This window comes from Herpailurus yagouaroundi, unplaced genomic scaffold (genome assembly GCF_014898765.1).
Source record: "Herpailurus yagouaroundi ecotype Mexico unplaced genomic scaffold, PumYag 77, whole genome shotgun sequence".
Lineage (NCBI taxonomy): Eukaryota > Metazoa > Chordata > Mammalia > Carnivora > Felidae > Herpailurus > Herpailurus yagouaroundi.
The window spans coordinates 78925432-78952080 of NW_024412388.1; the positions used below are offsets into that span (position 1 = coordinate 78925432).

The window sequence follows — 26649 nt, forward strand, 5'->3', positions numbered from 1 at the left end:
AAGTTGTCGGTTTCCTCTCATATCTCTCCTGATTTCTAAGGATTTCAGAGGAAAAGCCTGTCTTCTTAGATACCCACAGGAATGATTGAGACAATATAAACGCTAACTGGCAAAAAGATATCACCTATTTTCTTCCTTGTGCTTTGATGCTTGGAAATCAAATAGTCCTGTTACTGTGGCAGACTTCTGTGTGTTAATCTTTTGAGACATATTCATCACAGGTAGCAGCGTTAAAAAATATAAATTTAAGTAGCAAAATAGCACATTATGTTTGTGCTGTATTATAAAACAAAATTGGCTGTGATAAAACTTGTAAGTAGAATAACTTAAGTTTTAATTCTATTTAATTTTAGGAAAGCAGAACTAGAAGCAGCTGTGAGAAAGAAGATTGAATTTGAGAGAAAAGCTCTACATATTGTTGAACAGCTTTTAGAAGAGGATATTACAGAAGAATTCCTAAGGGAGTGTGTATGTGTTAAATTGGGAAATTATTACTTTTGTAGTTTTAGATCTTTAAATCTGTGCAATATGAAACTTCCTTGTATTGTCAAAATCTTTGACTCTCCTCTCAGTCACTAGATGCAGGTAGTGTGCTATATAACTCATACATTTTAAAATAATCAACTATTATGCATTCCTTGTTGTATAATGAATTTAAAATGCACTAATGATAAACAACATGCATATTTTACCCCTTAATAGTAGTTCTTTAAACAAGTCTGCTAATCTCACTTGATTTTTATCACTTTGCACTAATCATCCCAACGTTATTTTCCATATTCTGTGTGTTTCCTATGTTAGTAACAGAAGGTTGTTATTTTTGTTAATGTAATTCTATTAGTTTTGATATTTTAAAAACTTGGAATATAGATCATTTATGATTTAACGTATAACAGGATTGCAGTCTGCATTAAAAGTTTTTTCTTTAACAACTTTATTGCACTAAAATTTTGAATGGAAATTTCTCTTATATCCTCATAATCCTTAGCAAAATTAAAAAGAAAATTAAAACTCTGAACTCCCATTGCAAAAATAATTATTAATGTGGCTCAGAGATTTTTCTAAATAAGAGGAATATAAATATGAAGATATATATACTTTTTAAATTCTGGTGCTTTACTATAGTCTTTGTTTTTTGTTGTTGCTTTTGGTTTGTTTCAAGTTGTTATTTTAATTCTATTTAGTTAATATGTAATATTGATTTCAGGAGTAGAATTTAGTGATTCATCACTTATATATAAACCCAGTGCTGATTATAACAAGTGCCCTCCTTAATATCCATTACCCATTTAGTCCATCCCCTTCCCACCTTCCCTCCATTGACACTCAGTTTGTTCTCTGTAGTTAAGAGTCTCCTATGGTTTGCCTCCTTCTCTTTTTTTATTCCTTTCCCCTGTGTTCATTTGTTTTGTTTCTTAAATTTTACATGTGAGTTAAATCATGGTATTTGTGTTTCTCTTCTGACATTTCACTTAACACACTCTAGCTCTGTCTGCTTCGTTGCAAATGTCAAGATACAATTCTCTTTGATGGCTGAGTAATATTCTTTTGTACATGCATATACATATATGTGTATATATACTTATTTATATATATATGTGTGTATATATATATATATACATACACACACACACACACACACCACATCTTCTTTACCCATTTAACAGTTGGTGGTCATTTGGACTTTTTCCATAATTTGGCTATTGTTAATAATGCTGCTATAAACATTGGGGTACTTGTGCTTTTTTTTTTTTTTTTCACTTTTATGTATTTATTTATCAAAACTTGCATAAACCTGATCTCATTCACCAACACAAAACATACAACCAGGACACACACACACACACACACTCAAAGGCCGTGGAAGAGGCTGTCAAGTACTTTAAAGGACAGGAAGGAATGAACACAGCTGGGGGGACTTTTGATTTCAGTTGCAGTTGGGAAGGGCTCTGGTCCCACACACTGGGAAGGTAGAAGGATGAGAAAGATAATAAATAGAATCCTGGGCCCAGCTTGCTTTGGTACATTACAGGTATAGTCCTGTGCATGGCCCGGGCAGCACCCAGCCCTTAGCCAGCAGCAGGAGCCAAGGAGGCAGAGCCTGAGCAGCTGGTGCAGGCAGGTCAGACATGCAGCCAGAGGTCCCCTCCAAACAGCCCCCGGTGCTCCACAAGGCAAGAGGTAAGACTGAGCCAGGCTCTGAAGACCCTCGCTGTTCATGTCTGAGGAAATGGTCTTTTTCCTTTTCTGAACCCTCAGTGAGTGCGAAGTGCCCTCCCACACGGGTGGCTTCCTCTTGACCACACGCAGGTTCTGGCTGCAGCTCAGAGGCTTCTCTCGGGGTCAGGCAGGTGGCTGAGAGACTGCCTCTGTACCTGACCAACACTCATCCTCAGTGTCGCTGTCCTGCAGGCCCCCTGCTCTATAACTGATGGGCGGCCTGAGGTGAGGTACCTGGTCCTCCAGGTAGAGGGGATGCTGGTAGGCAGGGGGCAGGGGCATCAGGGATGGAGTGCAGGTCCTGCATGGAGAAGCTCTGCAGCCTTCCAGCCAGTGCACCCTGACTCTTGGTGGTAGGCTGTACAGCAGTCGAAGCAGCAATGTTGAGACCCCCGTTTCCCAAAGCTGAGCATCGTCTCATAGCTGCATTCCTTGGCGTGCACGATGCAGGTATTTTGTTTTTTTGTGCAGTATTTTTGTTTCCTTTGGGTAAATACCTAGTAGTGCAATTGCTGGATCATACTACTTCTGTTTTTACCTTTTTCGAGGAACCTCCATACTGTTTTCCAGGGTGGCTGTACCAGTTTGTGTTCCCACCAACAATACAAGAGGGTTTCCCTTTCTCTTCATCCTCACCAACATCTGTTGATTCTTGGCTTATTAATTTTAACCATTCTGACAGGTATGAGGTGGTATCTCCTTGTAGTTTTGATTTGTATTTCGCTAATGATGAGTGATGTTGTGCATCTTTGCATGTGTCTGTTAGCCATTTGGATGTCTTCTTTGGAAAAATGTCAGTTCATGTCTTCTACCCATTTCTTCGCTAGATGATTTGTTTTTTGGGTGTTGAGTTTGAGAAGCTCTTTATAGATTTTGATTACTATTTATCAAATAGGTTATTTGCAGATATCTTCTCCCATTCTGTAGGCTGCCTTTTAGTTTTGTTTCCTTCGCTTTACAGAAGCTTTTTTATCTGGATGAAGTCCCACTAGTTCATGTTTACTTTTGTTTCTCTTGCCTCTGGAGATGTGTCTAGTAAGAAGTGGCTCCAGCCGAGGTCAAAAAGGTTGCTGTCTGTGTTCTCCTCTAGGATTTTGATGGTTTCCTGTCTCACATTTTAGGTGTTTCATCCATTTTGAGTTTATTTGTGTGTGTGGTATAAGGAAGTGGTTGAGTTTCATTCTTCTGAATGTTGCTGTCCAATTTTCCCAACACCATTTGTCAAAGAGACTGTCCTTTTTCCATTGGATTAGTTGCAAAGATTAGTTGACCATATAGTTATGGGTCCATTTCTGGTTTTCTGTTCTGTTCCTTTGATCTATATGTCTGTTTTTGTGCCAGTACCATACTGTCTCGATGACTATAGCTTTGTAATGTGGCTTAAAGTCTAGAATTGTGATGCCTCCAGCTTTGCTTTTTGTTTTCAAGATTGCTTTGGCTGTTTGGGGTTTTTTGTGGTTCCATGCAAATTTTAGGATTGTTCGAACTCTAAAAAATCTTGGTGGTATTTTGATAGGGATTGCATTAAATGTGTAGATTGCTTTGAGTAGTATAAACATTTTAACAATATTTGTGCTTCCAATCCATGAGCATGGAATCTTTTTCCATTTCTTTGTGTCCTCTTCAATTTCGTTCATAAGTTTTCTATAGTTTTTAGAGTATAAATCTTTTACCTCTTTGGTTAGGCTTATTTCTAGGTATCTTATGATATTTTGTGCATTTGTAAGTGGGATTGATTCCTTAATTCCTCTTTCTACTCCTTCATTTTTGGTGTATAGAAATGCAGTCAATTTGGGGGGACACCTGGGTGGCTCAGTCAGTTGAGCCTCTGACCTTGGCTCAGGTCCTGATCTCACAGTTTGTGAGTTTGAGCTCTGCATCAGGCTCACTACTGTCAGTGTAGAGCTGGCTTCAGATTCTCTGAACCCCTCTCTCTCTGGCCCTCCCCCACTCATACTCTCTCAAAAATAAACAAACATTAAAAAAAATAAAAAGAAGTGCAACATTTCTGTACATTGATTTTATATCCCGTGAGTTTCCTGAATTCATGTATCAGTTCTTGCTTTTTTTTTGGTGGAGTCTTAGGTTTTCTACATAGAGTATCAGGTCATCTGCAAATAATGAAATTTTGACTTCTTTACTGCTTGTGATGCCTTTTATTTCTTTTTGTTGTCTGATTGCTGAGGCTAGGACTTCTAGTATTATATTAAATAATAGCATTGAGAGTGGACATCGTTTTTCCTGACCATAGAGGAAAAGCTCTGTTTTTACCCATTGAGGAATATTAGCTGTGTGCCTTTTGAATGACCCTGCAGCACAGGAATAAATCCCACTTAATTGTGGTAAATAATTCTTTTAACATTATGTTGAATTCGATTTCATAGTGTCTTGTTGAGAATTTTTGCATCCATGTTCATCAGGGCTGTTGGCCTGTAATTCTCCTTTTTAGTGGGGTCTTTCTCTGGTTTTGGAATCAAGGTATTGCTGGCCTTGTAGAATGATTTTGGAAGTTTTCCTTCCATTTCCTTCCATTTCTGTTCCAAGTTGTTTTGGAACAATTTGAGAAGAATAGGCATTAACTCGTCTTTAAATGTCTGGTAGAATTCCCCTAGGAAGCCATCTGGCCCTGGACTTCTGTGTGTGGGAGATTTTTCATTATTGATTGCTTTTTTTTTTTTTTTTTTTTTTTTTTTGCTGGCTGTGAGCTTGTTCAATTTTGTTTCTTCTTATTTCAGTTTTGGTAGTTTTTGTGTTTTAGGAATTTGTCCATTTCTTCCAGGCTGCCCAATTTGTTGGCAAATAATTTTTCATAATCTCTTATGATTATTTGTGTTTCTGTGATGTTGGTTGTGATCTCTTCTCTTTCATTTGTGATTTATTTGGGTCCTTTCTTTTTTTGATAAGTCTGGCTAGGGGTGTATCAGTTTTATTAGTTCATTCAAAGAACCATCTTCCTACTTTCATTTATCTGCTCTACTGGGTTTTTTTGTTTTGTTTTGTTTCTGTATCATTTATTTCTGCCCCAATCTTTATTATTTCGCTTCTGCTGGCTTTTGGCTTTTATTTGCTGTTGCTCTTCTAGCTCCTTTAGGTGTAAGGTTAGATTGTGTATTTGAGAATTTTCTTGTTTCTTGAGGTAGGCCTACATGGCGATATATTCCTCTTATGGCCGCTTTTGCTGCATCCCAAAGGTATTAGACTGTTATGTTTTCATTTTCATTTGCTTCCATGTTTTTTTAAGGTTTATTTTTATTTATTTTGAGAGAGAGATAGCAAATGTGGGAGGGTTAGAGAAAGAGGGAGACAGCAGGGTCCATGTTGTCATCGCAGAGCCTGATGTGGGGCTCAGACTCACTAACCCTGAGATCATGACCTGTGCTGAAGTCAAGAATTGAACGCTCAACTGACTGAGCCACCCAGGCTCCCTGAGCTTCCATGTATTTTTTTTATTCTTTCTTTCATTCCTGGTTATTCAATTTATTGTTTAGTAGGATGTGCTTTAACCTCTGTGTATTTGTGGTCCTTCCAAATTTTTTTCTTTTGGTCGCTTTCAAGTTTCCTAGCATTGTGGTTTGCAAATACGCATGGAGTGATCTCGATCTCTTTTTACTTGTTGAGAGCTGATTTGTGACCCAGTATGTGATATATTCTGAAGATCTTTTATGTGCACCCAAATGAAAGTGTATTCTGCTGCTTTAGGATGAAATGTTGTGAATGTATCTGTTAAGTCCACCTGGTCCAATGTGTCATTCAAAGCCATTGTTTCCTTGTTGATTTTCTACTTAGATGATCTGTCCATTGATGTAAGTGGGGGGTTAAAGTTCCCTACTCTTATTGTATTGTTACCACTGAGTTTCTTTATGTTTGTTATTATTTGGCTAATATATTTGGGTGCTTTAAGTTGGGGACATAATTATTTACAATTATTAGATCTTGTTGGGTAGACCCTTTTATTATGATACAGTGCTCTTCGTCATCTCTTGTTACTGTCTTTGGTTTAAAATCTAGTTTATCTAGTATGGCTACTCCAGCTTTCTTTTGACATCCATTAGCAAGTCATGATAAATGGTTCTTCATCCCCTTACTTTCAATCTGCAAGTGTCTTTAAGTCTAAAATGGGTATCTTGTAGCTAGCATATAGATAGGTTTTGTTTTTTATCCATTCTAATACTGTCTTTTGATTGGAGCATTTAGTCCATTTATATTCAGAGAGATTATTGATAGATTTGATTTAGTGCCATTGTATTATTTGTAAAGTTATATTTCTGGTGATGTTCTCTGTTCCTTTCTAGTCTTTGTTGCTTTTTGTATTTCTTTCCCACTCAAAAAAGCCCCATTTAATATATCTTGCAGGGCTGGTTTAGTGGTCATGAACTCCTTTAGTTTTTGTGTGTCTGGGAAACTCTTTATCTCTCCTTTTCTGGTTGACAGCCTTGCTGGATAAAGTATTCTTGGCTGCTCTTTTCCCATTCAGCATGTTGAATATATCATGTCACTCCCTTCTGGCCTGCCAAGGTTCTGTGGAGAGATCTGCTGCTAACCTTATTTGTCTTCCCTCTTAGGTTAGGAATTTCTTTTCCTTGCTTTCAGGATTCTTTGCTTATGTCTGTACTTTGCCAATTTTACTACAGTAGTCTTAGTGTTGGCCTGCTTTTGTTGATTTCGATGGGGGTTCTCTATAGCTCCTGGTCTTGGATGTCTGTTTCTTTCCCCAGATTAGCGAAGTTTTCAGCTGTAATTTGGTCAAATAAACTTTCTTTTCCTTTTTCTCCTCTCTTCTTTTGGGACTCCTGTGATACTAATGTTACTATGCTTTATGGGGTCACTGAATTCACTAAGTCTACATTCCTGATCCAGTATTTTCCTTTCCCTCTTCGTTTCAGCCTCATTATTTTCCATAATTTTATCTTCTATATCACTTATTTGTTCCTCTGATTCTTCCATCCTTGTGTTCATTATACCAGTCAGTTTTGTATCTCAGTTATAGCATTTCTTATTTCGGCCTAATTTTTAGCTCTTTTATCTCTGCGGTAAGGGACTCCCTGGTGTCTTCTATGCTGCCTCAAGCCCAGCTAGTATTCTTATGATTATTGTTTTAAATTCTATGGTGCGCCTGGGTGACACAGTCGGTTAAGCATCCGACTTCAGCCAGGTCACGATCTCGCGGTCCGTGAGTTCGAGCCCCGCGTCAGGCTCTGGGCTGATGGCTCAGAGCCTGGAGCCTGTTTCCGATTCTGTGTCTCCCTCTCTCTGCCCCTCCCCCGTTCATGCTCTGTCTCTCTCTGTCCCAAAAAAATAAACGTTGAAAAAAAAAATTAAAAAAAAAAAATAAATTCTGGTTCAGGTATATTACTTATATCTGTTTTGATTAGATCCCTGGCCATGACCTCTTCTTGTTCTTTCTTCTGGGATGAATTTTTCCATCTTGGCATTTTGTCTAGGTCTCTGTCTTCTCTGTGTTAGGAAAGCCTGTTATATGTCCTGCTTCTAACAGTAATAGGTGTGTGTATTAAGAAGAGGTCATATACTGTCCAGGGCCTAGCACTTCAGGAAGTGTTTCTGGTGTATGCTGTGTGCACTCTGCCATTGTGTTTTGGGTGCTCTTTCTGTCCTCTGCAGAATTTCTCCTTGTCTGTAATGGGGAGTGTTTGTACCTTGTCCACTGTGTGATTAGTTTTAAGTATTTGTGTTTTGGTCAGTTTATTAAGAGTATAGATCCTGTTTCCCCTAGAGCTGACACTTTGCAGCATTCTGTGGTTAGTGGACTTGGTGGGTGTGGAGGACCGTTGTGCTGGTCTTCTGGGAGGGTGGCCTGCTGCTGCTCTGACTCTCAGACATAATGACCCTAGTTCAGAAGCACCTGAAGAGCTCAGGGAGGACAGGACTTGGTGTAAGCAGCTCAAGCCTCTACTGTGGGCTCTTTACTGCTCACTGAAGTCCATCCATGCTAAATGGCATCAGCTGGCTCTCTAGTCCCCAGAGAGGGGAGTTTGTACCCACCACTGTTCAGGAAGTGCTCACAGAAGAGCAAACAATCTCCCGTCATTTGTCCCAAGCATTCCTCAGATCTCTTCCTTCACCCTGTCTGTGTCCGACTCATCTGCCCATCTGGTGGTGCAGTGCTACTATGGTTTATCTCAGGTGCGATGGCTAGGTTTCAAAATTCCATATTTTATGCACCCAGTGTGGCATGGACCTACTCTGATCCTCTGGGGAAGGGTCTCACAACACTAGGGCTGGTGCCAGTTTGTCCCAGAAGGGCAGTGGCACAAATTCACTGGGCTTGAAGTTTATGGTAAAACACAGCAAAAAGCCACTGTCCAGGTTAGCTGCCCTCCACAGCTGTCTCTGTTCCTATCCTAATGAATGGGGCAGCTCAGTGGTACCTGCCGGCCCTCTTGTCCCTGGAGAGGCAGTGCTACCTCTCCCAAATGCACTCCAAGAGGGGAAACTGTCTCTGCCTGTACAACCCAGGGCATCCTCAGACCATGCTCTCTGCTCCCTGGCCTCTGCCCTCCTTCTCCACAGGAGCACCGTTGTGCCCTACAGCCTCCACCCCAGTGATGGGTCAGACTTCTAAAACCAGACTTTGAGCTCCACTGCTTGTAAAAACTTGGGATAATCAGCCCCTCTCTTTTTCCCCATCAGGGGTTTTGGCAAAATGTTTTCCTTGTGCAATGCCCTGCATCCTGCTCATTCCCTCTCTTTCTCTCCTTTCTCCTAATTAGGGCTCTCTCCTTTCTACAACACCACTGATTATTTTCTCTCCCAAATCACATCTTTGCCCTTCCTGCCTTCCACAATATGTCCTCTTTTCTCCCCCTAGCTGTGCATCTTATTCTCTCGGTCCTAAGATCGATTTCCTGGGTGTTAAGAATGATTTGATATTTATCTAGCTGTGTTCCAGGGATGTGGTAAGCATAGGATCCCCCTCCTGCTCAGCCATCTTGACTCCTTCCCTCTAATGTGACAGTATTTAAATTGATACATGTAACTACATCAGAATCTGCATGCATGAGGCCACTAAAAACAAAGACAAACCAGAAATGCTTCATTTGAAGCAAATACCTTATATCACTCTCAATAAAAAGTTGTTCAGTCCCTGAGAAAACAGAAAAACTTGTTCAAAAGTGATCTCAAAGTTATGAAACAAGAGTTGAGATTTGAACGTGAAGATATCAAAGAAAGTATTTGGTGTTAGCTTATAAGTACCATCTCACCAGTCTCCTATACACATTTTTCAGAAACTGGAAAATTTTGCACAAAAATTTGTCAGGAATCACAATGACACGTTTGATACACTTTGTTTTTTAAGACTGTGCTTCAAAAATAGGTAAATTATATTTTATTTTCCATGGTTTATTTTTTAATATTTTTTTAAATAAAATAAACTTTTCAATATTTTGCTTTGGTATAGCAATGACTATAGCACCAATTCTTTTTCCTGCCTCAGAATTACTTCATGAAGTACTTACCTACAACGATTCAGTCTCCTGAGACAGAAGTTTTTTGGGGCTATTTTTGTTTGTTTTTTTAATAGCTAACATTTTTGAGTGCTTACTGTTTGTCAAATGTTTTTCTACGTTTATTACCTTTATTTTCTCCTCTTATTCTAACATCATATTTATAAGATAGACTGTTATTATCCCGGAATTTTCAGATGAGCTCTGTGAGGCTTAGAGAGCTGATAAATGAACTTTTCTAATAATCTAGTGGGGGAATGCCCCTCTCATTTCATTATAGGGGAAGGTCATCACACCTGCTCACTACAGCGATGTCGTGGATGAGCGTTCTATTATCAAGCTCTGCGGTTATCCTTTATGTCAGAAAAAACTAGGACTTGTAAGTAATTTTTTTAAATAGAAGCTTTAGGGGGCACTTGGGTGGCTCAATTGGTTGGGTGGGTTGTGGGATTAAGCCCCTCATCAGGCTCCCCTGCTCACATGCTCTCTCTCTCTCTGAAATAAAAAAAATAAAGTATAATAAAGTAAAATAGAAGCTTTAATTTTTTATATTTAACAAAGTTCTTTGTAGATAGTACAAGAAATGGAACTGAGGTCATGAACTAATTACCTGAAATAACCAAAGATTTGTAGATGATTTAATCTTACAACAAAGTTTATGTTTATTACTTGAATTCTTCTTAAGCTGTACTTTCTTTTCTTTAGGTACCAAAACAGAAGTATAAGATTTCTACCAAAACCAATAAAGTCTATGATATTACTGAAAGAAAGGTAAGCTTAAAGGCTTTTTTCAATGTGGCAGTTAATTTTTAATACACTAAATGGAATTCTAAAAATAATTGTTTAGAAGTTTGCCTTTTAGATGGTTGTCATGTTAAAAGTTTATTTGTGAATATTGCCTTCAAGGTGTTAGAAAAAACTGCTTATGCTTTAATTAATATTTGGACGTTTAAAAATTAAAAGTGTATACCGGCACAAATTCAGGCAAGTAAGTCATGGAATAGAATAGAGAGCCAGAAACAGATTAACCACATATGAGGACACTATATGTGACAACAGGAGTATTGTAGATCAGTAGAGAAAGGATGAATTTTTTTAAAAAATAGTACTGACAGAAGTACTTATCCATATGGAAAAAAATGGAAATTGATCCTTATTTCAGTGTACATAAAAAAAATCAATTTTAGGTAGGCTACAGACTTAAATTTAAAAGATAAACATCTTTTTGAAGAGAATATGGGAAAGTATCTTTATAAACTCAGAGAATTTCTTAAATAAGATAGAAATATTACAGACCATAGAGGAAAAATTGATGTTTTCTACATTAAAATTAAAAACATTTGCTTATAGGAAGTTTCCACAAAAGAGTGAAAAGATGAGATAAATTAGAAGGAAATGTATTTCTCACATATAACTGACTAAAGATTCATAACCAGGAAAAGACAGAAAACCTTGTAGAAATTTTATAGAAGGAACTTGATAATGAAATATGAAAAGATGCTCAGCCTTATTAATCAGGGGAAAAGCAAATAAAAACATTGATTTACAGTCTCCAAATTAGCAAAATTATAAAAATTTGACAATATTAGAAACTCTTTAACTGCTGGTTAAATAAAATTGGTGCAACTTTTTTGAGAACTTCTTTGGTATTATCTAGTAAAGTCAAGTTCACACATTTTTTATGACCAGGCTTTTCTATTCTTGGTATATATTTTAAAGAATTTCTTGCCCATTTCTTCCTAGTTGGATTAACAAAATATATGATATACTATCATTCAACCTTTTTAAGGAAGGAAATACTGACACATGCTACAACATGGATAAACATTGAAGACATGATGCTAAGTGAAATAAGCCTGCACAAAAGGACAAATATTAAATGATCCCACTTACATGAGGTAACTAGAGTAGTCAGATACATAGTTATGAATGTAGAATGGAGATTATAAGAGGAGGCAGAAATGAGTTATTGTCTAATGGGTGTACAGTTTCAGTTTTGCAAGATAAAAAGAGTTCTAGAGATGGATCATGGTAATGGTTGTACTACAGTGAGAAGGTGTTTAATGCCGCTGAACTGTAACACTTAAAAACAATTTAGATGGTAAATTTTGGTGTATTTGACCACAATTTTTTTTAATTTTAAAAATTCTTGGGGCGCCTGGGTGGCGCAGTCGGTTAAGCGTCCGACTTCAGCCAGGTCACGATCTCGCGGTCCGTGAGTTCGAGCCCCGCGTCGGGCTCTGGGCTAATGGCTCAGAGCCTGGAGCCTGTTTCCGATTCTGTGTCTCCCTCTCTCTCTGCCCCTCCCCCGTTCATGCTCTGTCTCTCTCTGTCCCAAAAATAAATAAACGTTGAAAAAATAAAAATAAAAAAAATAAATTATTGAAGTGCTTATAGTCACATTGTAGAGATAGCAGAAAAGTTAGAAACAACTCAATTATTCATAATAAATAAATGGTAATATACTTACACAATTGAATGTAATGTATATATAAGCCACAACTACAAAAATCTGAAAACTATAACTTGGAACAAAAAACTCAGAGAACATAACAGTATGATTACATTCAGACAAAGTTTAAAATTGGTTGAAACTAAATGGTATCTTTTGTAGGGATGTTTCTATAGATAGCAAAACTAAAGGAAAGCAAGGGAATAAGGAACACAGAATATGATAGTGTTTACCTCTGGGGAATGTCAAAAGTGATGCTATCCAGCATGGACACATAATAGAGCTTCGAAGGTACTATACATTATTCTTACCTTGGTTGGTAGATTCATAGGTTTTCATTATTTTCTTTGAACTACATGTTTATGTTTTATACTCTCTTCTGTACATAAGTTAGTTGTGTTTCACAGTAAGAAAAAAATAATTTTCTGATTTTAAAATGTTTTTCAGTGTTTTTGCAGCAATTTTTGTTACAAAGCATCTAAGTTTTTTGAAGCACAAATTCCTAAAACTCCAGTATGGGTTCGAGAAGAGGAAAGGTAATTTAAATCATTACATATACATTTGTTCATATATTCCAATAATTTCTTTCTACTTTTTGGGATGTATAGAGAGTAGTTGTAGTTTCCTAAGAATGTTACCATCATACACATTTTCATTGTGGAGAAATGGTTATATATTTAGCTTAGTTATTAAGGATTTTACACTTAAAATCAGAAAGTAAATATAAAAGTTGTTTCTTTGTTGTTTTAATCACAACACCTGAACTTTGCTTTCTGCTATGCAAGTTATTTCTATTAACCCTATTAATATTATAATTCTAGAGTAAAAATGTTAAAGTTTTTCAGGATACTAAAACTGAGGATCCACTGAACTTGTTTTGTTGTTAGAAAACTATGTACTAAGGTTAAAAAGTTCAGGTAACTAATTCATTCAATCTTTATTAAAAATCAGTACAGTATTTTATAAATTTAAAGAAATCCAATTTAATTTTTAGCAAAATGTTTATGAATATTCCTGGGGTTTGCCATTTGGGAGATGTTTAAACATTTACAACATTTTAGTAGTTGCTGAATTTGAGAGAAAATTTATTATTGAGGGACAAATGCCATAATACAGTAAAGGTAACAAAAATTGTTATGTAATCAAACTGTATTGTCTAAATTCAGACAAGCTTAAATGAGATAAGGTCTCAACTCATGCTTCATAAAGAATATTATAACACAAGGCAGTGTTATTTGTGGTAAAATAGTATCAGTGCTAAATAAACTTAGTGACATAAATGTAATGTGATGCAAGGTAACTAAAGATATTTGCCTTAAAAAAAAAAAAACCTCTTATTAAAGTCTTATCTGATGCACAAGGTAGTATGAAACCACTGTAGTTTGAACTAGCATCATTTGTACTGCTGACAGTCCCTTTGTTGGCTGACAACTTTGCCTGCAGATCCAATGCTGTGTGGTTTAGAATATGTAAAACATACCACCCTATAGCCTTTGTTAATTGTATTACACATAGTGAAGACTAAATTGTTCACTATTTCTCCACTAGCCTTTCTTATTTGAAGAATAAAGGTTGTAGCATTGTCCAAGGTGAATGGGGAGCTACGAGCACTTTCTTAACTATCACTTTTTGTCTCTTTTACTCTCCTTTAGAGAAAGAGAGCACAAGTGGGGAGAGGGGCAGAGAGAGAGAGGGAGAGAAAGAATATGAAGCACACTTCACTGATGAGTGTGGAGCCTGACATGTGGCTTGATCTCATGACCCTGAGATCATGACTCCTGAGATCATCAGGAGTCAGACACTCAACTGACTAAGCCACCCAGGCATCCCTTTTTTCTCCTTTCCTAGCATTTCTTTGGCTAGATCTGCTCATCGCCTTTTCAACCTTATGACAGCTACACATATTGCTGTATTCTATTCCCCAGCTGTTAAGACCACGGTTTCCTTAAGTTATCCCTAACTTTGTTTCCAGTGATATCTTCTCTACTTGCTACTTTAGCTCATCCTCATCCCTGCTTCAAAACCATTTACCAAACTACCCTTCCTGTCATCTTTATATTCTTCAGATGTAGTTATTGGTACTTGCTTTAGCTAATTGAAAATAGTTCTTCTCTCTAACCTTTTTCTAAAATCTTATTCTAATATGTTCATAATACCCACCTTTCCTAGAACATGAAGGTCTGTCACTTTGTTTGTAGTTCTTGAAATTCTACCTTATCTATATGCCCTTCCCTACCTCACCAAAAAAGAAAAATGAAAATGGCTTTGGTTTCCCTCAAAAAATCATTTTAATTTACATGCAATGTTTGTAGTAAGTGCTTAGTACTGGCAGGCTGTCCATACCTGTACGAGCACACACACACACTTAATGAAACTCAACCTATGAGTTTAAATTGAAATTTTAATTGGATGGCATAATAAATATACAAGTGAAACAAATTTGTACTTATTCTAATGGGGACAAGTATTAGGGAGCCATCAAACACTTGAACAGAATTTGATCTGACATTGATGTACAAGATGAGTTAAAGAAGAAAGGATCATAATTAAAGAGCTGAAAGGTCCTTAGAAACAATTTAATCTAACATCTTTATCAAACAATCTCAGAAAAATTAAATATATTTCTTAAGCTTGTGATAGGTTCTGAACGTTGCTAGGATTCTATTATATTTCTCTTTGATTTGAAGTAACCAATAATCTGTAAATAAACATTTGTCACAATGTACATAGTATTAACTGTAGCCCTTATTTATGTGTAATACTTGTCAGTATATAATCATATTAGTGTCTTTTATATTTGGTTGCATGTTACTTTAATTTATAAATTCTTATGGGCATGAATTATGTCGGTTTATTTCATGAATCCACTAGAGGTCACTGTGTCTTCAGAGGATGTTTATTATATTTTATGTGTTCTAATGATCAAAATTCTAGAATTCATATTATTTTAAAGAGCTTTTCTAGCTGTTGCACATATAAGCTCTACAGAAATGTGACTTTTTTTTTAATTTTCTTTTTTTAACGTTTATTTATTTTTGAGACAGAGAGAGACAGAGCATGAACGGGAGAGGGTCAGAGAGAGGGAGACACAGAATCCGAAACAGGCTCCAGGCTCTGAGCTGTCAGCACAGAGCTCGACGCGGGGCTCGAACTCACGGGCTGCGAGATCATGACCTGAGCTGAAGTCGGCTGCTCAACCGACTGAGCCACCCAGGCGCCCCCAGAAATATGACTTTTAAAGAAAGTCTCTTCGCATATAGTATGGGGTATAACACTTCAAAACCTATCTCCTTTAAAGGGGAAAAATGGTTTCTTTTAAATGGCAGCATTTAGTATGGCAGAGATGTTTTTAATTAGCTTAAAGTAAGCCATCATCATAATAACTTGCATCACCTTCATAATTAAATCATAATCATAATTGTTTTATTGTTGATTTTATTTTGATATTAATAATTATTAAGCAATTTTAAATTTTAAAAATAAGAGCAAAATTTTAAATCCACTCAAAGAATTGAGTATTTTATTGCAATGATTTCAAAAATTTTTGACCACTATAAGTGTATTTTATGTTATGATTCAATACACATGTAACTGAAACAAAGTTTTATAAAATGATATTTATCCTCATTACTTGAACAGCCCGATACTTTCTACTCTATTGCTTTTTTCCTTTTAACGTTTATTTATTTATTTTGCGAGAAAGAGAACAAGCAGGGGAGGGGTAGAGAGAAAGGGAGAAAGAGAATCCCAAGCAGGCTGTGCTGTCAGGGCAGAAGCAAATGCAGGCTCCATTCCATGACCTCGGAATCATGACCTGCACTGAAGTCAAGAGGCAGAAGCCCAGTTGCATGAGCCATTCAGGTGCTCCTACTCTGTTGCTTTTTTTTGTTTTTGTTTTTAAATGCTGATAGCAATCCACTTAATTGGTTGGTCAATTCTAATATGCAGTTTTAAAATTCTAATATGCAGTTTTAAAAGTACTCTTGGAGCGCCTGGGTGGCTCAGTCGGTTAAGCATCTGACTTTGACTCAGGTCATGATCTAGTGGTCAGTGAGTTCAAGCCTCACATTGTGCTCTATGCTGACAGCTCAGAGCCTAGAGCCTGCTTTGGATTCTGTCTCCCTCTCTTTCAGCCCCCCTCCAGCTCATGCTTTATTCTGTCTCTCAAAAATGAATAAACATTAAAAAAAAATTTTTTTTAAGTACTGTTTTGTTGTATCCAGCTTAGGTTTTTAGTTGTTTCACTATAGGAAAGTCTCTTATCAACACTAAGTCTCAGTTTCCTCATTGGTAAAGTAGAAAGTTGCAATTAAACTCTTAGTTCCCTTTAGTTCTAATGTTTTGCAGTTCTGAGTCAGTCAACTGCTACTGTAGTGAAAGTTTCCTAGATAGGAAATGTCTTATTTATAAAAAGTGGTGAAAATTAAAATTGTAAGCATAAGACTGGGAAAATTTTGTAGGGAAGTCTGTCTCATTTAAGAATTTAGAGGGGCGCCTGTGTGGCGCAGTCGGTTGAGCGTCCGACTTCAGCCAGGTCACGATCTCGCGGCCCGTGAGTTCGAGCCCCGCGTCAGGCTCTGGACTGATGGCTCGGAGCCTGGAGCCTGTTTCCGATTCTGTGTCTCCCTCTCTCTCTGCCCCTTCCCCGTTCATGCCCTGTCTCTCTCTGTCCCAAAAATAAATAAACGTTGAAAAAAAAAATAAAAAATAAAAAAAAAAAAAGAATTTAGAATAAATGTTACTGACTTGAATAATTTGAACTCTTCAGTCTATAAAGATAAAGGCTGATGAAAGATTGGAACAGAGTTCTTAAATTATGAAGAAACCCAGGAATATATTATAGCATGTTCAGAACAACTTGAAGTTGGCATCTTCAGGGACACTATGATCTTCCATACTCTTTGGAAACAGAATGTTGAATTTGACTCAATTTAGTCTTATATTGTTATGAAAGCTAATATAAATTTATTCACCAGACTCCAAAATACTAAAATCTTTAGTGTCCCTTAACACTCCTAAGATACTATTTTATACCATAGAAGGCTGTGTATCTCATTGCTTAAAATGTGTAAGTAGCTTTAAGAAGGATATAGAGAAATTCATGAATTCTATCTCCATACTTCTATTGAGGCTTTGGAGTCAGAAGGTGCCTTAGAGGTTTTCAAGTCCCTCATTTTTATTATTAAGATATGAAAAAATATGTGGACTGTATCTTCAATGTCATGAAGAACAACAGTGCTTCTCCCAAAATGTCTCCTGATGCCGTGTCAGAGACAGAACATTGACCTAGATGGACTGGGTCATGACGCAGTATGATGCATCTCATGTTGTGAGTTAGAAATTTTTCACCCACTTGGTGGCCAGAGACAGACCACATATTTGTTCCTCTTAGACAGTACGCTCATTTAGATAGTCATATAGTTCCATTTATAAATCCTGTTTTGTTCACTACAGGCTCTGACAAATCTTTGAAGGAAAGCGGTTTCTTTGTAACTTAAAAAATCAGGAGTTAAAACTAAGAAGGAAGGACAAATGTTGAGAATCAAATTATAGTTTAAAAGATCAAAATGGGGTGAATGGCTAATGCTGACAGAGCTAAAAGCGCCATCATGTGGCCCAGAGTAGGGGATTTTCACACATGCTTCTTGGCAATAAACAGTATAATCTCAGAGGTGCGGAAGCCAAAAACCTCTGCAGAACAACTTCTCTAACCTCTTCCTGAACAGCCACTTCTGTTGCTGGGTGTACAGAATAAAAACTTGTCTTAAAGAGGTTTTAACATGTCTCATATTATATTTGAAAAATTTCCACCACAGGGGGGAATTGTAGCCTGCTGCTTTTGTTGGTTTATGTATAGTACACATATTCTGAGTGATACAGACACATATATGTGTATATATACACACAAGGTTATTTGGCACAAGTTATTTCTAGTTTTAGATTTATATTGCTAAAGTTGCAGTTAATCATGTAATTTATACTTCGGTGAAAATAACATTAAAATGTTTATGAAGAAGCAGTTTGAAGGTATTCTTTAACTAACATGATTATTTTTATTTTTTAAGTTGAGGTCCTATCAGATTGAGAATAATCCGGGGCAATGTAAACTTCGAGGGGAATGGAAGATACATAGAACAAAGAGAAATGGCACTTTTGCAGTGTCTGGGTGGCTCAGTTGGTTAAGGATCCGACTCTTGGTTTTGGCTCAGGTCATGATTTCACAGTTCGTGAGTTCGAGCCCTGCGCTGAGCTCTGTGCTGACAGTGTGGCGCCTGCTCTGGGTTCTCTCTCCCGCACGCGCGCTCTCTCTCTCTCGCTCTCTCTCTCTCTCTCCCATGTGCTCTCTCTCCCTCCAAATAAATAAATAAACTTAAAAAAAAGAAGAGGGGCACCTAGGTGGCTCAGTGGGTTAAGTGTCTGACTTCGGCTCAGGTCATGATTTCATAGTTCACAGGTTTAAGCTTTGCATCGGGCTCTCAGCTGACAGCTCAGAGCCTGGAGCCTGCTTTCAGATTCTGTGTCTCCCTCTCTGTCCTTCCACCACTTGTACAATCTCTCTCTCTCTCTCTCTCTCTCTCTCTCTCTCTCTCAAAAATAAACATTAAAACGTTTTGAAAAGAGACATGTCACTTTTAACAAATAGCTTTTGAATTTCATTTAAGGATAGAAAAGAATGCAATATAACTTAGTGCCTCATTATTTCTAAACAGCTATAGCAAAACAATAAAACTGAATTTTTATATTGAACCTTTCATTTAATAACCTTATTAAGTGCCAATCTAATTTATTTTAGTGTCACATATTATTCTCCATTTTACAGACTGGGTATCAGGGAGACTGTTAAGATTACTCATCAAATATCTAGAAACAATGTTCAATATAGTTTTCTTTACCTGAAGTAAGAAAAAAAACAAAGGAGGGGAAAATAGTCACTTGTAAAGTATATTGAGTTCCTATGAGAAAGATTAAACAAAGGTAGTACCCTCACAACTTTTTAAAGTCTTTTTTCTGATTTTACAGGCAGCATGTTGTAGAAAGAGCTTGAACTTTGAAAGATCCAAATTCGAATCCTAGATTTACTAGTTAATTGCTTAACCTCTCAAAACTTCAGATTCCTCATCTGTAAAGAAAAAAAAGCCGTAAGTTATATGAGGATTAAGTGAAGTTGTATAAAAAACAGCTAGGACAAAGTGTGGGTAGATGAAAATATTCTGGAAATGGATGATGGTGATAGTTGTACAAAAATACGAATGTACTTAATGCCACTGAACTATAATTAAAAATGGTTTAAATGGTAAATTTTATGTAATGTATATTACACCACAAAAAAAAAAAAAAAAAAGAAAGAAAGCCAAGGTCACCTACCATATGGTAGGCACTTTGTATATTCTGGCTTTCCCCTTACCTTTAGAAATTGAGGGTTTTTTTTTTTTTTTTTCTTAATTCTTAAGTGTTTTTCCTTAAATGTTGTTATGTAGCTGGGTATTTCTCATAAAATTATCTTAAACTGTATTCATGATTCAGAATAGTGTTTACATTTTGATTATCTCTTAATTCAGCCATACATAGACTTACTCTTATATGGGCTATTCTACCTCCAAGATCTTGAAATAAGAGCTTCCCGTTGTGACCACAACCTCTATCTCATCTACAGCTATCACTCTTGAGTATGCTTTGTAACCTCATTTTGACCTCCTGTCTCTACCTTAGCTCTATTCTTCTAGGTTGGACAGACTTTCATTAAATTTGTTTTCTTGAGCTCCACAGTCAGCAGTTACAGTATTGTCCATTCAAACAATCCCAGATTCTTTCTCCCTTAACCTTCTACCATGTCTACCTTCCCAAGTGACAGTCATCTTTTTTTTTTCTTTTAAAATGTTTATTTAAACTCTAGTTAGTTAACATAGAGTGCAATATTGGTTTCAGGAATAGAATTCAGTGATTTATCACTTATGTATAACACCCAATGCTCATTATAACAAGTGCCCCTAATACCCATCACCCATCTAATCCACGTTCCCACCATCAACCCTTAGTTTGTTCTCTATTGTTAAGAGTCTCTTATGGTTTGCTTCATTCTCTCTTTTTGTCTTCTCCCCCCCTTCCTATGTTAATCTGTTTTGTTTCTTAAATTCCATTTATGAGTGAAATCATATGGTATTTGTCTTTCTCTGACTAATTTCGCTTAGTGTAACATACTCTAGCTCTATCCACTTGTTGCCAATGGCAAAATACTCTTTTGATAACTGAGTAATATTCCTTTGTATATATACGTATACCAGATCTCCTTTATCCATTCATCAGTCTTCAGTAGTCATTTGGGCTCTTTCCATAGTTTGGCTATTGTTGATAATGCTACTGTAAACATCAGGGTGCATATACCCCTTCAAGTCAGTATTTTTGTATCCTTTGGATGCCTAGTAATGTGATTGCTGGATTATAGGGTAGTTTTGTTTTTGCCTATTTGAGGAACCTCCATACTGTTTTCCACGGTGGCTGTACGAGATTGCATTCCCAACAGTACAAGACGGTTTCCCTTTCTCTGCAGCCTTGCCAATACCTGTTATTTCTTGTTATTAATTTTAGCCATTCTGACAGGTGTGAAGTGGTATCTCATTGTGGTTTTGATTTGCTGCTGATGAGTGATGTTGTGCATCTTTTCATGTGTCTGTCAACCATTTGGATGTCTTTTTTGAAAAAATGTCTGTTCACGTCTTCTGCCCATTTCTTCACTAGATGATTTGTTTTTTGGGTGTTGAGTTGGAGAAGCTCTTTATAGATTTTGATTACTATTTCTCAAATAGGTCATTTGCAGATATCTTCTCCCATTCTGTAGGCTGCCTTTTAGTTTTGTTGTTTTCTTCGCTTTACAGAAGCTTTTCTATCTGGATAAAGTCCCATTAGTTCATGTTTACTTTTGTTTCTCTTGCATCTGGAGATGTGTCTAGTAAGACGTGGCTCCGGCCGAGGTCAAAGAGGTTGCTGTCTGTGTCTCTAGGATTTTGATGGTTTCCTGTCTCAAATTTTAGGTGTTTCATCCATTTTGAATTTATTTTTGTGTGTGGTGTAAAATTAGTCTAGTTTTATTCTTCTGCATGTTGCTGTCCAACTTTCCCAACACCATTTGTTGAAGAGATTGTCCTTTTTCCATTGAATATTCTTTCCTGCTTTGTTGAAGATTAGTTGACCATGTAGTTGCAGGTTCTTTTCTGGGTTTTCTATTCTGTTCTCTTAATCTATATCCACACTGTCAACACACAGCCTGACGCAGAGCTTGAACCCACAATCTGCGAGATCATGACCTGAGCTGAAATCGGACACTTAACCGCCTGAGCCACCTAGGTGCCCCTCTTTGGTTAGGTTTATTGCTAGGTATCTTATAGTTTTTGGTGCAGTTGTAAATGGGATAGATTCCTTGATTTCTCCTTCTGCTGCTTCATTATTGGTATATGTATTAATGCAACAGATTTCTGTACATTGATTTTTATATCCCATGACTGTGCTGAATTCATGTATCAGTTTAGCAATTTTTTGGTGTAGTCTTTCAGGTTCTACATAGAATATGATGTCATCTACAAATAGTGAAACTTTATTCTTCCTTGCTGATTGTGATGCCTTTCTTGTTGATGTTTTTCTTGTTGTCTGATTGCTAAGGCTAAGATTTCCAGTACTTTGTTAAGTAGTAATGGTAAGAGTGGACATCCCTGTCTTATTCCTGACCACAGAGGAAAAGTTCTCAGTTTTTCCCCATTGAGGATGATATAAGCTGTGGGTCTTTTGTATATGGCCTTTCTGATTTTAAGTTACGTTCCCACTATTCCTACTTTGTTGAAGGTTTTTATAAAGAATGATGCTGTATTTATTTTGTCAAATGCTTTTTCTGCATCTGTTGAGAGGATAATATGGTTCTTATCCTTTTTTTTTTTTTTTTAAGTTTATTTACTTTTGGGAGAGAGCATGCAAGTGGGATAGGATCAGAGATAGAAAGAGAGAATCCCAAGTACGCTCTGCACTGTCAGCATAGAGCCCGACATGAGGCTCGATCCCACTAACTGTGAGATCATGACCTGAGCTGAAGTCATGCTTAACGGACTGAGCCACCCAGGCGCCCCAGTTCTTATCCTTTATTTTATTAATATCGTGTATCTCGTTGAGTAATTTGCAAATATTGAACCATCTCTGCAGCCCAGGAATAAATCACACTTGATCATGGTGAATAATTCTTTTAATGTACTCTTGGGTTTGATTTGCTAGTATCTTTTTGAGAATTTTTGCATACATGTTCATCAAGGATATTGGCCTGTAATTCTCCTTTTTAGTGGGTTCTTTGTCTGGTTTTGGAATTAAGGTATTGCTGGCCTCGTAGAATGAGTTTGGAAGTTTTCCTTTCATTTCTATTTTTGGAACAATTTGAGAAGAATAGGTATTAACTCTTCTTTAAATGTCTGGTAGAATTCCCCTAGGAAGTCATCTGGCCCTGGACTTTTGTGTATTGATTTTTCATTACTGATTACGTTTATTTGCTGGTTATGGGCCTGTTCAAATTTTCTATTTCTTCCTGTTTCGGTTTTGGTAGTTTCTATGTTTCTAGGAATTTGTCCATTTCTTCTAGGTTTTGCCCAATTTGTTGGCATATAATTTTTCATAATCTCTTATGATTATTTCTTTTTCTGTGGTTTTGGTTATGATCTTTCCTGTTACATTCATGATTTTATTTATTTGGGTCCTTTCTCTTTTTGATAAGTCTGGCTTTGATAAGAACAAGCTCCTAGTTTCATTTATCTGTTCTACTTTTTGTTTCTATATCATTTATTTCTGCTCTGATCTTTATTATTTCCCTTCTTCTGGCTTTTGGCTTTATTTGCTTTTCCTTTTCTAGCACCTTTAGGTATGTGGTTAGGTCTGTTTTGAGACTTTTCTTATTTCTTGAGGTAGTCCTGTATGGCAGTATACTTCCCTCTTATGACCACTTTTGCTGCATCCCAATGGTTTTGAACTGTTATGTTTTCATTTTCATTTGCTTCCATGTATTTCTTTATTTCTTCTTTAATTTCCTGGTTATCTCATTCATTGTTTAATAGGATGTTCTTTAACCTCCATGTATTTTGTGGTACTTCCAAATTTTTTCTTGTGGTTGATCTCATGTTTCATTGTGTTGAGGTCTACAAATATGCATGGAATGATCTTGATCTCTTTGTACTTGTTAAGGGCTGATTTGGACCCAGTATGTGATCTGTTCTGGAGAATGTTCCATGTGCACTCAAAAAGAAGGTATATTCTGCTGCTTTAGGATAAAATGTTCTGAATGTCTGTTTAGTGCATTGGGGTGCATTCAAAGCCATTGTTTCTTTGTTAAATTTCTGTGTAGAATGATATGTCCGGTGATGTAAGTGGGTGGGGGGGTCAAAGTCCCCTACTACTATTGTATTGTTATTGATGAGTTTCTTTATGCTTGTTATTAATTGATTTATAAATTTGTTATTGATATATATTTATATATGCTTGTTACTAATTGATTTATATATTTCTATATTAATTGACATATATATTTATATATTAATTGATTTATATATATTGAATTGTATATATATATATATATAATTGCCTCCCAAGTCGGAGGAATAAATAATCTAGTTTTTTTGATAGAAGTATGGCTACTCCAGCTTTCTTTTGATGTCCATTAGCATGATAAATATTCCCCATCCCCTAATTTTTAATCTGCAGGTGTCTTCAGATCTAAAATGAGGCTCTTGTAGGCAGCATATAGGTGGGTCTTGTTCTGTTTTTTGTTTTTTGTTTTTTAACTTTTTCAATGTTTGTTCTTGAGAGAGAGAGAGAGAGCACAAGTGGGGAAGGATAGAGAGAGACAGACAGACAGACAGAATCTGAAACAGGCTCCAGGCTCCAAGCTTTCAGCACAGAGCCTGATGCAGGGCTCAAACTCGGGAATGGTGAGATCATGACCTAGGCTGAAGTCAGACGCTTAACCGAATGAGCCACTCAGGCACCCCCCTGGTGGATCTTGTTTTTTTTTTTTTTTTATCCATTCTGATACCCTATATCTTTTGATTGGAACATTTGGTCCACTTACATTCAGGGTGAATATTGAAAAATATGAATTTAGCCATTGTGTTACCTGTAAATCTGGTGTTTCTGGTGATATTCTCGGTTCCTTTCTAGTCTTTGTTGCTTTTGGTCTTTTTTCCTCCCAAAGAGTCCCCTTTAATATATCTTCTAGGGCTGGTTTACTGGTCACAAACTTTAGTTTTTGTTTTTCTGGGGAACTCTTTATCTCTCCTTCCATTCTGAATGATGGCCTGCTAGATAAAGTATTCTTGGCTGCACATTTTTCCCATTTAGCATGTTCAATATATCCTGCCATCCCTTCTGTCCTGCCAAGTTTCTGTGAATGAGTCTACTGCGAACCTGATCTGTATTCCTTTGTAGGTTAAGGACTTTTTTTTCCCTTGCTGCTTTGGAGATTCTTTCCTTCTCTGGGTATTTTGTGAATTTGACTATGATATACCTTGGCGATTGCCAGCTTTTGTTGAATTTCATTAGAGTTCTCTGTGCTTCTTGGATTTCATTGTCTGTGTCCTTTCCCGGATTAGGGAAGTTTTCAGCTGATTTGCTCAAATAAACCTTCTGCCCCTTTTTTCCGTCTCTTCATCTTCTGAGTCTCCTATGGTATGAATGTTATTACGTTTTCAGACGTCGCTGAGTTCCCTAAGTCTACCTTCGTGATCCAATACCTGTTTTTCCCTCTTCTTTTCAGCTTCATTATTTTTTGTGATTTTATCTTTTATATCACTGATTCATTCTTCTGCTTTGTTCATCCTTGGTATTATGGCATCCATTCAGGTTTGCATCCTGGTTATAGCATTTTTAATTTTGTCCTCATTGGATTTTAGTTCTTTTATGTCTGCAGTAAATGATTCTGTAGTGTCTTCTATGCTTTTTTCAAACCCAGTTAGTGCCCTTATAATTGTTTTAAATTCTAGTTAGACATCTTCTATCTGTATTGATTAAATCCCTGGCTGTTACTTCTACTCCTGCTCTTTCTTTTGGGGTGTATTCCTACATCTTGTCATTTTGTCCAGACAAAATATGATTTGATCTGCTTGTTAAAAGAAGCTAGATCTAAAAATAAAAGCAATATTTGTATTTATATAGTTATATATATATTTCTATTTTATAATATATATTTATATATATTATATAACTAATTTATATATTATAAATATATATATATACATATAAAACTAAAAAGTTAAAAAAATAAAAAGGAATCTAGACCCTATTTCCCCTAGACCTGAAGCTTTGCAGCATTCTATGATCAGTGGAATTGGGAGTGTACGAGGGGTTTGTGCTGGTCTTCTGGGGTCAGCTTCTGTGCTGCTTCTCAGGCCAACTTGCCCTCATTGAGATACACCTGCAGGGCACAGCAGGGTGCAGCAGGGCTGGGGCTTGGCGTAAGCAGCTCAGGTCTTTACTTGGTGGTGCTGGTTAGCTCACTGAGGTCAGTCAGTGCTGATGGACGGGGGAGCAAAATGGGTTTGCTCAGCTGTCTTATCCACAGAGCAGAGAGCTTGCACCCACCACTCTTCAGGAATCCCTCACAGAAGAGAACACAATTATCTCCCTTATGTCCCAGGCTGCCTTCACCCTGTTTATGTCCAAGTTGTTTTGTCTCAGGCCCATGGCTGGGTTTCTAAACTCCAAATTTTAGGGACTTGGTTGGCATGGCTCCAAGCTGTTCCTCTGGAAGAGGGCCTTGCCATGCTTTTGCCATTTGCCAGCTTGTCCAAGACAGCAGTCACACGACCACACAGTGGTTCAGATCTTAGGCAAAGCAGAACAGAAAGCCTGCATCAAGATTCACTGCCCTCTTCCTCAAAACACTAAAAACAGAACTACCCTACGACCCACCAATCGCACTACTAGGCATTTATCCACAGGATACAGGTGTGCTTGTCTCGAAGGGACACATGCACCCCCATGTTTATAGCAGCACTATCAACAATAGCCAAAGTATGGATAGAGCCCAAATGTCCATCGATGGATGAATGGATAAAGAAGATGTGGTATGTGTATGTATATATATATGTATATGTATATATGTATATATACACAATGGAGTATTGCTCAGCAATCAAAAAGAATGAAATCTTGCCATTTGCAACTACGTGGATGGAACTGGAGAATATTATGCTAAGTGAAATTAGAGAAAGACAAAAATGATATGATATGACTTCACTCATATGAGGACTTTAAGAGACAAAACAGATGAACATAAGGGAAGGGAAACAAAAATAATATAAAAACAGGAAGGGGGACAAAACAGAAGAGACTCATAAATGTGCAGAACAAACAGAAGGTTGCTGGAGGGGTTGTGGGAGGGGGGATGGGCTAAATAGGTAAGGGGCACTAAGGAATCTACTCCTGAAATCATTGTTGCACTATATGCTAACTAATTTGGATGTAAATTTTAAAAAATATAAAATAAATTTTAAA

The 26649-nt window shown here is 36.9% G+C and overlaps 1 protein-coding gene and 1 pseudogene across 5 annotated transcripts in view; one reads left to right on the forward strand and one right to left on the reverse strand.

Annotated features, from left to right (window-relative positions):
- The window catches only part of RPAP2 (RNA polymerase II associated protein 2), a 100011-nt gene that overhangs the window by 3196 nt on the left and 70166 nt on the right, over positions 1-26649 (forward strand). For all 5 annotated transcript variants that reach the window (XR_005788757.1, XM_040470976.1, XM_040470977.1 and 2 more), the window contains exons 3-6: positions 354-468; positions 9964-10062; positions 10389-10454; positions 12583-12671. Coding sequence is in view for 4 of the 5 variants with exons in the window: in XM_040470976.1 (XP_040326910.1) it covers positions 354-468; positions 9964-10062; positions 10389-10454; positions 12583-12671 (369 nt within the window). In the remaining variant the exon portion in view is untranslated. The remainder of the gene's footprint in view (positions 1-353; positions 469-9963; positions 10063-10388; positions 10455-12582; positions 12672-26649) is intronic.
- On the reverse strand, positions 1852-2681 carry LOC121027814 (receptor expression-enhancing protein 4-like; annotated as a pseudogene).